We start from the raw sequence: 12226 nt of genomic DNA, 5'->3' as shown, positions 1-12226 counted from the left end.
ATTTTAGAACCTTTAAAATATTATTTTGTCCCCTTTGAGGCTCTAACAATGTAGAGAGGGACAAAACCAGTAAGCGGATAGTATGAAAACCCTCTCTATATCTGCATATTCAAAACATATGTATATTGACCTATATATTTGATGCGTGAAAGGTTAGTGATATTTTAAGGCCACGGTTTTTTCTTAAAGGTCAAGATGCCTAGGTGTAAGTGAATATTCACAAGGTTTTGAAAAGGATGGTTTTTTAATAACTGTAAGGTGGGAGGCTATTTTTCAGCCCAAGAAATGGCTTATTTTTAAAAGGAGGTGGGGGAGGAAGATGAGGTTTACTTTATATCATTGCAGGCAGTGACTCCTGCAGTTGTAGCCAGACATACACATGTTAACCTATTTGCTCAAAACGAGAAACACTGCCAATCTTAGTAGTTCCCTTTCAGTAAATATAAATTGAATCTGAGGGCTTGCCTGGTGGCACAGTGGTTACAAATCTGCCTGCCAATGCAGGGGACTCGGGTTCGAGCCCCCATCTGGGAAGATCCCACATGCCGCGGAGCAACTAAGTCCATGTGCCACAACTGATGAGCCTGTGCTCTAGAGCCTGCGCTCTAGAGCCCACGAGCCACAACCACTGAGCCTGCATGCCACAACTACTGAAGCCTGCACGCCTAGAGCCCGAGCTCCGCAACAAGAGAAGCCACGCAATGAGAAGCCTGTGCACCGCAACAGAAGAGTAGCCCCTGCTTGTCACAACTAGAGAAAGCCCTCGCACAGCAATGAAGATCCAACACAGCCAAAAATAAATAAATAAATAAATTTATTTTAAAAAAAATTGAATCTGAATAGCAAGTAATAATTCTGATTATAGCCTTTTAATTTTGGTGTTGACTTTGTGCTTAGAAAAATGGCTTATACTTTTATTAAAAAGTCAAACAGTATAGAAAAACACAAATCATCTCAAATTCCACCATATAAATGTGACCTTTATTATTTACATCTCTGTGCATCAAGATAGTATGTTGCCATGTCAGTCAAAGAAGGAAGAGATTTCGGATGGACAGTTGCTGCAGGGAAGGTAGGAAGAATGCAAACTAAAAGAGGCTTTATTAACTGGGACATCATCAGTGATTTCTATGATTGGAGTTTCTGAGGAGTTCTGGGAAGAAAAGGTCAGGTTACAAGGGGTCAGGTTGGAACAGAGCCATGAATAGGTAAAGTCAGCAAGATCACACTCTTAATTTTGCTATGGTTTTAATTTTTTTTAAGATAGTTTGCTGGTATAAGAATGGGGACAGAGGACATGAAGAAAGGATTCCAACTAAAGGACATACAGTACAATGTTGATACAGTTGAGCCCTTGTAGGCACATTGCCTGGGAAGCCAGCTATCTATAAGATACTGTTTATGTGGAAAACACCTAAATAACTCTAGTTTCCAAACAAGTGGTCTAGATGTGAACTTTTAGAAAATGAAATCTGCTCGTATGTTTGGAGGTTGTCTATATTGAAAAAACTTGGCCGCAATATTTAATTTACTGAGTCTTCAGAAGTTTATATTGTATTAAAAATTCTTACAGGTTTTAATGCTGACACTGCAGAATGATCCTCCTTCTTTGGAAACTGGTGTTCAAGATAAAGAAATGCTGAAAAAGTACGGAAAATCATTTAGAAAAATGATTTCATTGTGCCTTCAAAAGGATCCAGAAAAAAGGTAAAATATGAGATAAAGCTTACTCTTCTCTTCATCTAATATATTAACCATTGGGGAAGGCTAAGAATCACATACATACATGCCATACATACATACATGCACAGGGAATTAAAAGGAACTAAATACAAACATTAGGGAAAAAATGCACAGACCATTATACTAGATTGGAAATGAGTGAATTACTTTCTCCCTTCTTTTTAGTATACAGAGTACCCTAAATAGTTAAGGTATTTCCTGGTTAATTTCTTATAATTATAAATTTCTATGTTACTGAAATGCCAAGTTAGTGGGAGGGCTTATTTTCAATTTGCATTTAAGAGTTGTAAGTAAAGCAGTATTTTAATGCTCTTTACAATTTTAATAATGAGAAATATACATAGCAAATATTATATTTAATGTCGAATAGTCATACTTATTTCCTTACTAGAAAGATATTTTAGTTAAGTGGATCAGAAAGTCAAAGAGCTTATTGTTAACATTAGAAAGATTGGGTGGCATGTAAGTAAAGAAACATGATCATCTAATGTGTGTATCTTTATGAATTAAACAGAAGCATAGAATGTTGAAGATCATTGAATACAATCTTTTATCTTTGAGGTCAACCAAAACTCCTGATTTCTGACCTTGGGCCTTGTTCCCACTCTATCTTATTTTTCTGTTTCACATAGTATATACATAGTCCACTCAGTTTCTTAGCACTAAGAGGTCTTTAATTTTGATTTTTCTAAAGCTCAACAAAAGTAAAAGATTTGAACTGACATCCTTGATCATGTCTTTAGTATATTTAATGGGCTTCAAAATTTACTGTTGGAAATATTGGAAAGGGTAAAAAAAAAACAGGCAGTAAAATTCAAACCTTTGTTTTTAGAACTTTTTTTCTCTTTCTGAATAAATTGGTATAAAACATAGGTAACGCTTTTGCTTCTGCCAAGTTAGTTGACTAAAATAACAGAATTCTCTTGTTACAAACACCCAGAAATGCTGGCTAAATCTATCAAACTTAAAAAACCAAATACAGAGATGAACTTGCAATAAAGGGATGTCTTCAGATGCCAGAATTAATAAGGAAGCCATATATCCAAGAACTGTCATAAACTAATTCTGTGGCTCCCCTCAGTAGGACACTGTTCATTCCAATAACCTACTGGTTTGGATTTTTAACTTCCAAGTGGGGACTGGAAATGAGATATTGGGCCTACCCAATGGGGATTTTGAACTGAGATCTCTGCTTAAAGCTAGGACATTCAGAAGTCTGCATCCTGAGTAAAAGGAGAGACCGAAAAACAAAAAAAAATCTGTCCATCATCACAGAGACACAACAGAAATCTTTCCTGAATAATCCAGCCCTCTGACCTGAACATTCTGCAGGTTTACAGTCTGAATTTATACCCATATTATCCAGGAATCCACAGGATTAGAAAGTAAAACAGTTATTACTAAGCCAGTTTTATTTCTGGCAGAAGCAATTGGAAACTGCACTGTTAGAATACTTCCAAAACCCAGGTCCATGAGATTCTTTTTCTTTTTTTTTTTTTTTTTTAATTTTATTTATTTTTGTCTGTGTTGGGTCTTTGTTGCTGTGTGCAGGCTTTCTCTAGTTGCGGCGAGTGGGGACTACTCTTTGTTGTGATACATGGGCTTCTCATTGCGGTGGCTTCTCTTGTTGCAGAGCACAGGCTCTAGACGCACGGGCTTCAGTAGTTGCAGCACGCGGGCTTTGTAGTTGTGGCACGCGGGCTCAGTAGTTCTGTCACACGGACTTAGTTGCTGCGTGGCATGTGGGATCTTCCCATACCCAGGGATGGAACCTGTGTCCCCCGCATTGGCAGGCAGATTCTGAACCACTGCACTGCCAGGGAAGTCCCCCATGAAATTCTTGCACTGAAGAGATCACAATCCAAAATTACAAAATGCACAGTGTAACACTACGCTGTGAACTAGAAGCAACATTCGAAGAAATAACAGCTGAGAATTTTCTGAATTGATGAAATACCTTTATTTTCAGGCTAAGGAAATATCACCCCAGATTCCAAGTGGTATCCCTCTTTTCCCACTTGTACACATTGTCGTGAAACTACTGGACACAGAGGCAAAGAGAAGCTCTTAAATGCGACCTGAGAAAACAGATTACCTACTGAGGAATAGCAGGCAGATTGACAGCCACTTCCCCCAAAACAACAGTCAAGGCCAGAATATACTGGAACAGTGCTGAGAAAAAATAACTGTTAACCCAGAATTCTCCATCTAGTCAAACTATCATTCAACAGTAAGCATGAAATTAAGTTATTTTTCAGACAAAAAGTGAGTTTTCCAGTCATGTTTTAATCACTTAACTCCTCTGAAGTGTACTTTAGAAAGAAGGAAGTGAACCCAGAAGAAAGGAACGAATCATAAAAAACAGTGTTGTGCAAACTGTTGAACATATTGAAATTGTGACTGAATGAAAAAACAGGAATAGTAGTGTCTACTTTCAGTTTGCATAGCACTTCCACACGGACTCTCTCTTTTAATCTTTATAAGAATCCTCTGAGGCCCTGGTTCTCAAGCTTGAGTGCATATTGGTATCACCTGGGGAGTTCTAAGAACTGCTGATACCCAGGTTTGCCCCCACAGATTCTGCTTTAAGTGTTAAGGGGAACAGCCTGGGCATCAGGATTTTTTTTTTTTTTAATAACATAAGAGTTTATTTCTCTCTTGTGTAACAGTTCCCATGTGGTATGACAACTGTGTTTCAGGAGGGCAATACAAAACCTAGACTGCTTCTACCTTGTTGCTCTGACATAGCTAGAATATGACCCTCATGTCTTTAGTCCCAAGGATTTTTTTTTAACTCCCAGGTATTGTAATGCACAGCAGTGTTTAAGAACCACTGCTTTTAGGGACTTGGCCAGGTAATACTGAACCTTAGAGAAGTGATTTGCTCAGGATTACATGGTAGGTATGTGGCGTTAATCAGGTCCAATTTCTTAAGTGTAGTATTTTTTATTTATTCTCAGTCATACTAGTTTGTGAAATGGACAACAATGCCTTTATGCCAATGAAGTAAGACTGTGCACAGTTGAGTTAAAAACTGAGTTTAGGGCTTCCCTGGTGGGTCAGTGGTTAAGAATCCACCTGCCAATGCAGGGGACACGGATTCGAGCCCTGGTCCAGGAAGATCCCACATGCCACGGAGCAACTGAGCCCCGTGTGCCACAACTACTGAGCCTGTGCTCTAGAGCCCACAAGCCACAACTACTGAGCCCATGCACCGCATTTACTGAAGCCCACGCGCTCTAGAGCCTGTGCTCTGCAACAAGAGAAGCCACCACAGTGAAAAGCCCACGCACAGCAACGAAGGGTAGCCCCTGCTCTCCACAACTAGAGAAAGCCCGTGCACAGCAACGAAGACCCAACACAGCCAAAAATAATAAATAAATAAATAAAAATAAATTAATTTAAAAAAACTGAGTTTAGATTAAATTGGGGGACTATACGTTACTCTTAGAATCTTCAGCTTTTTAAAAGGAAATTGTGAAATTACTTTTTAAAAATATGTAGTTACCTAAGTTGAAGGCTTGCAGGCAACCATGTGGCAAGAAGCACAGGGCTTGATTTGTGAGTTTAAATATATTTTTTTGCCTCGTTAAAGTAGATAAAGCCAACTTCTTGGGAAATAATATTAAATAGCAAATACATTGAAAGCCACTAAGAAATCATGCTTTTAAAAGAAACATTTCACTAATGAATTTTTGAAAGAGCCTACAATAATTATTGTCAGAACATTTCTATTTGAGTTTTTTAATTCTGTTCAATGTCTTGTACTGAGTTTATCCTTTTTGGTTTTTAGTAGGTTAAGGACAGTGGCGTACACTGAGTTTTTATCTTTATGCTCAAGAAATCATTTTTGAAAATGAAAACCCACATTCCACTTGAATTTATAAAAACTTTCTTTTCTGGTTTTAGACCAACAGCAGCAGAACTGTTAAGGCACAAATTTTTCCAAAAAGCAAAGGTAGGACATTCTAACTTGATTTCATGTGTTCATATGATCCTCCTCAATTACCTAAATTAGGTTCACTGTTCAGATGTTGCATTAAGATAATTATTTTTGGAAGAATGATGGTAGATCAAATAATTGCTGAGGGTACTATTTATACAATCTTTGGTATATAAGATAAATGTATTTTTCATATAAATTAAGTGTCAGGTAAAACTTACAACAGGAAAAATGAATATTAAACTTTACCATTATAAATAAAATCTGTGGAAAATTCTGTGAAATATACTGAACTCTCATTTCAGGGTTTACTACTGAATTAGTAAACATCTCATTTCCCAAAGATGTGGGTTAAGTAGGATGTTACTGTAGTTGGGAAATGTGGGACCATGATCCCAAAGGACATATGTTAAAGCAAACTTTTCATAGATAATGGTTTTTACAGTACACTAAAGTCTTTTCTCAATTTATAAAGTCATGGTAGTAATATACTAAGGAGCTTCAGAAGCTTTTTTCAAACTTCTTTATAAAACAGTTACTATATCCCATTTTAATTGTGGTGAATATTTCTGTGTCAGTTATTTTGTTCAATAAAAACTTCTTGTGAGAAGAAAATACTTATTTTTCCTCTCCAGAATAAAGAATTTCTTCAAGAAAAAATATTGCAGAGAGCACCAACCATTTCTGAAAGAGCTAGAAAGGTAAATGGGGATTTAACTCAGTTTTTCTGGGAAATTACCTAGAATAGATTTACTTTTGCATTTTGAAAGTATGTTTAACTAATACTGTGTTAACAGTATGAGTATTACTCATTTTCTTTCAGTCTTTTCTTTAGCATTCTTTGATATATTCTTTTAGCAATAGTCCACTGTATGCCTTGGTATTACTCCACTATCAACTAGAATGAAAAGGTATGTTACATAATTAATGAATTAATTCTAAATTCTGTTAAATCACTGTTTGCAACTACCAGAGTAAGTTGTAAAGTTGTGAAGTTTCTTCACACCATACAAAAACAATGAAGACACCACTTCACACCCACTAGGATAACTATATCAAAAAAGACAAACAATAACAAGTGTTGCTAAAGATGTAGAGAAATTGGAGCCCTTACACATTACTGACGGGAATGGAAAATGGTGTGGCCACTTTTAAAAAGCAGTCTGGCAGTTTCACAAAAGGCTAAACAAAGTTGCCATATGACCCAGCAATTCCACTCCTAGTCATACGCAAGAGCATTGAAAACATGTACACATAAAAATATGTACATGGGTCCAATCGCTGGCAGCCGAGGGCTGGCGGAGAGACACGCCCACGGCTGGGAAGTTGGCTGAGAAGAAAAATCCACCATGGGTACTTCTGGGGATTCTCCATATTGATGGAAGAAAGTGTTCAGAGTACCAAGTGAATCCCATTGAAGCCACATGAGGGAGATAGGAGAGGCTAAATATAGCCACATTAAAAACCATCAGCAATGTTGGAAACAGCTTCAAGCTTAACATCAACATCTATATCCTAAGCTGCTTCGGCTGACTGAATTTCTATTAAGTAACAGTATCCTTTCTTTTGGCTGACTGGAAGAACTACATGTTTTAAGAAGAAAAGAGTTTAAAAAATACAATTCAGTCTTATGTCCTTCCCCCTGATTAAAGTAGAAGCCACTTCCCCATTGTTTCATGATTAATATGAAAAAGTACAGGAACAATGAGAGGAAGTTCATCTGTTTCCAGTAGTAACATTCTGGTTTCTGTTGGAATTCCATTGGCAACAGAAGGAAGCAGCATATACCACATGCCTGCCCTATTACAATACAAAAAGCTGTCAACTTTGAACTCTTTTGAAATGTTAGTAAAGTAGAAAAGATGATTGTGGCTTTCCTTCAATATTATTTGGGTAACCTAGCCTTAAAATAGTGAACAAACATTAAGTCCTTTATCCTTAAGGCAGGACCAAACCAAGATATTAGTGGCCTAGGTAAGCTAATAATTTGGCATACCTTCAAATGGAGACTTTTCAAATATTCACTCAACAGGTGTTTGGGTGAGGAGTTGGGCATGGCAGGCCTTGAGAGAGAGTGGAAAGGGGGCTGGTGGGACCTTTCAGGTTGCATACTCTATTCAGTATAACAAAGACCATGCAACTGATCAGGCTAGATCTCCTTGGAAGGCAGTTTGGTGACCATCTGTAGATTTTCAAATATGCCCTTCCCTACTCCAAGCTGTTTATCGAGGCGTTAGTAACTGCAGCATTTATAACTGCACTGGTAGCTCCTTGAAAGGTTACTGCTTTATATTCTTTTCTCTACCTTGTTGCATTCCCAGTGATGCTTTCACACTCCTTATAGATCCAGCCTCCCTTCTATACCATGTACTGAGTGTTTGTTATGTGTCAGGCACTGTGCCAGATACTCGAAATATAAAAGTGATTAAGATACTTTCCCTGCCCTTAAGGACACACCTTGGGTAGGGGAAAGATTTACAAACAAATAATACAATACCACAGTGATGAAGCCTATAGCAGTAAAATGGTTATTACTAGATATTACTGGTAAAATGCTCTGAAATCCTTTCTTAAAATAGAAGGTATTTTGAATTTGCCTCTGTCTCTGGAAATCTTATCTTGGGTAAGGACTGGAATAAAAAGAGAGTAATGTTAAAAAAGAATGTACATGAATGTTCATAGAAGTATTATTCATAACTAAAAAGTGGAAACAACCTGAATGTCCATCTATTATAAATGGATATATAAAATGTCATGTACCTATACAGTGGAATATTATTCAGCAATAATAAGGAATGAAGTACTGATACATGCCATAACGTGGGTGTACCTTTAAAACCTTATGCTAATTGAACGACATATTCTATGATTCCATTTCTGTGAAATATCCAGAATAGGCAAATGTATAGAGACAGAAAGTAGATTATTGGTTGCCTAGGACTTGAGCAGATTGTAGGGAAATGGGCAGTGACTGCTAATGGGTATGGGATGTTTTTTGGGGGGTGGAGGGAGTGATGAAAATGATCAAAATTTGATTGTGGAGATGGTTTCACAACTCTGAATATACTAAAAATCATTGGATTATAATACCTTAAATGGGTCAATTTTATGGTATATGAATTATATCTCTGTAAAGCTGTTACTTTTAAAAAAGAAGCATTTAGAGAATGGCACTACCACCAATGGCTCTTGGAAATTGAAAACATTATAGAAGAAATGAAAAAAATTCTTTACAAAGATTTTAGGGTAAAGTTGAGGAATTTCCCAGAAAACAGAGCCAAAAGACCAGGAGATAGATAACAGAAAAGATGAGAACATTAGAAGATTATTTGAGAAGGCTCAATATTTGAGTTAAAAGAGTTCCAGAAAAGGAGAACTGAGAAAAACAGAAGAAAAGAAATTATTGAAACAATAATTCAAGAAAAATTTTGTGAACTTCCAGATTGAAAAAGCCCAAGTACCCAGCAAAGTGAAAAAAAATAGACCAACAGTAAGGCACATTTACCATGGTAGCTCATAATACTGGAGACGAAAAGAAGATGTGTAGCTTTCCAGAGAAGGGGGACAGGGCACGGACAGGATCAGGGGTCATAATGACCTCAGCAGCATCTCGAAGCCACATCACAAGGCAGCCCTATTTCAACATTATGAAAAAAAAAAGTTTTCTAACCCAGATTTTTTTTTAACCAGGCAGACTATAAGTGAAGTGTGGGAACAGAATCAAGTTATGTTCAGAAATGCTTGGCTTTAATAAATATGCCATGTTGATAGTAGAGGAAGTGCTTAAAGTAAGAACACGGAAGTCATGTGATCTAGTCATGTGATCATGGTCCTCTGGATGACGGTAGAGTGAGATCTAAAGTACCAGACCTGGTGTCAGTCTGGTGGAACAGATCAGGAGGCTCTGGTGAGAGGCTTCCTCAAGAAGATAATACTGATGAATACCTAATATATGTGAGTATGGTGAGAGGAGATTTACACAGCAGGGAGAGAATTGAGGGATGAATATGACAAGTAAGAAATAAGCAAATATTAACTCCAGGGGAAATTAAGAAGTTATGCAGGAAAGAAAAGTAATTGTAAGATAGAATAAGGTTCAACTGTATAGTTTATATAATCATGTTATATAAACACTGAATATTGACTTAAGCAAAATTACAATGTATCTTGAAAAAAGAGTAGGGGATTGATAATAGGGTTAAATTCTCATTTGCATAGCAGGAAGTTCAATAGATAATTCCTAAATCTAGAAAATCAAGGGGTAATAATAAGAACAGGTTACTCAGAGAGATAAATATAAATTCCAAAATAATAAGCTAAGATGAATTGAAAGTGGTTGCCTGTGAGGAAGAATATGAAAGTTAGGGGACTGCTCTTTTTCTTAACAACACTTGCATAGCTGTAGTACTTTTGAAACTATGGAGGTATAATTGTGATTTTAAACATTAAAATTGAAAAAAAAAAGAGCAGCATCTTCTTTATCTTGGGTTTATTTATTTGAGGGCTTAAACTACCCCCCCCGCCGCTTTTTTCAGTGTCTCAAGATACGAAACCATTAATCAGATTTGACCTGTGACTTCACATAAGAAGGATTTGGATGATGTGCAGGCTCAGAGTACAGGAGTACAGGGAGAGTCAGTGGTTGTGAGTAAAGACAAATAATGGAGATTATGAACAGAAAGCAAGTGAAGGATGGAGGATGTGAGTTTATATAGGAAAACTTCTTTATTGGGAAAATTATTATCTGCTTACAGCATTGAAGTAATAGAAGGGAGAGAATATGGCTGACTTTTCTATATAGTAAGTGTCAAACACTACCATAGTCCACGTCTCTCTTCCTAATGAGCAGGTTCGGAGAGTACCAGGTTCCAGTGGCCGTCTTCATAAGACAGAAGATGGTGGCTGGGAGTGGAGTGATGATGAATTTGATGAAGAAAGTGAGGAAGGGAAAGCAGCAATTTCACAACTCAGGGTAAGTTTTGTTAAACTATATGCTTAAGCTAGAGTTCTATCTTTTTGTCTGAAGCCTCTGAGATAATACTATATTCTGTGGTTCTGTTCAGTTTAACCAGCTAAAATATAAAAAATACAGACAGAATTTTCTTGAACAACTTATTAACAACAGGAGCCCAAGTAATTCTACATGGAAAAGGGGACTGGCATATTTGTTTTACTGTGATAATATTTAGGGTATATAAAAATGACCTAAATCGAGAAATGAAAACTATAGTGTCTGAGATGAAAACACACTGGATTAGATGAATGGCTGATTAAACACTGCAGAAGAAAAGATTAGTGAATTTGAAAGCCTAACAATTGAAACTTTGTCCCTAAAGTCTGTTAACTTTCTACCTGAAGAGGAACAGTGCACCTCTTCTTCAATTAGTATATCCTGGATCGTGTGTGTGAGTGTGTTAGTTTTTGCTAGAAGTGGACACCAAGACATGAAGTGAGCAAATACTATTTGAAAAATGGCGCTGATAGACTTGCTCAGTTCAGGGTTGCCACAAACCTTCAATTTGTAAAAAATGCAGTATCTGCAAAGCATAATAAAGCCTAGTGCAATAAAATGAGGTGGGCCTGTATCTTAAAGAATTTGTTCCAACATTTTCTTGTTTGTATTGTTTCCAGTATTAAATCTGCTTGTATACTTACCTTTTCATTTATAAGTCACATTTCTTTTTACTCTGGCTGCTTTTAAGATTTTTTTCTTTATGAATGGTTTTGAGCAATTTGATATGGTATGCCTCTTTTTTTTTTTCACGTTTCATGTTTAGGGTTTATTGAGCTTCTTGGATCTTTGGGTTTATAGTTTTTTAAGCAAGTTTGGAAAGTTTTCAGCCATTACATTTTCTTTTTAAAAATATTTATTTATTTGTTTATTTATTTATTTATTTGGCTGCACTGGGTCTTAGTTGTGGCATGTGGGATCTTCATTGCCACATATGGGATCTAGTTCCCTGACCAGGGATCAAACCTGGGCCCCCTGCATTGGGAGTGTGGAGTCTTAACCACTAGACCACCAGGGAAGTCCCTCAGCTATTACATTTTCTTTCTTTTTTTTTTTTTTCTTTTTGCGGTATGCGGGCCTCTCACTGTTGTGGCCTCTCCCGTTGCGGAGCACAGGCTCCGGACGCGCAGGCCCAGCGGCCATGGCTCACGGGCCCAGCCGCTCCGCGGCATATGGGATCCTCCCAGACCGGGGCACGAACCCGTATCCCCTGCATCGGCAGGCGGACTCTCAACCACTGCGCCACCAGGGAGGCCCGAGCTATTACATTTTCAAATGCTTTTTCTGTCCTTCCACCTTGGAGAGTCCAATAACATGTATTATTAGGCTGCTTAAAGTCGTCTGACTGCTCACTGATCGTCTTTTCATTTTTTAAAAATTCTTTTTCCCTCAGTTTCATTTTGCATAGTTTCTAGTGCTAGCCTGTTCATTAGTCTTTCTTCTACGGTGTTAATTTGCTGCTAATCTCCCATCCAGTCTCCTTTCCATCTCAGGCGTAATACGAGAATTTTGATTTGGTGTTTGATTTG

General features: G+C 37.3%; 1 protein-coding gene across 1 annotated transcript in view; it reads left to right on the top strand.

Moving 5' to 3' along the window:
- Positions 1-12226, top strand: part of OXSR1 (oxidative stress responsive kinase 1) — a 110504-nt gene that overhangs the window by 80583 nt on the left and 17695 nt on the right. Inside the window, exons 8-11 of the mRNA XM_081245632.1 lie at positions 1574-1707; positions 5653-5701; positions 6322-6387; positions 10536-10658. Coding sequence (XP_081101758.1) covers positions 1574-1707; positions 5653-5701; positions 6322-6387; positions 10536-10658 — 372 coding nt within the window. The remainder of the gene's footprint in view (positions 1-1573; positions 1708-5652; positions 5702-6321; positions 6388-10535; positions 10659-12226) is intronic.

Source organism: Mesoplodon bidens (genome assembly GCF_964165515.1).
Source record: "Mesoplodon bidens genome assembly, chromosome: 10".
Taxonomy (NCBI): Eukaryota; Metazoa; Chordata; class Mammalia; order Artiodactyla; family Ziphiidae; genus Mesoplodon; species Mesoplodon bidens.
The sequence above is the reverse complement of the archived record's forward strand: the minus strand, read 5'-3'. Positions and strand labels throughout refer to the sequence as shown.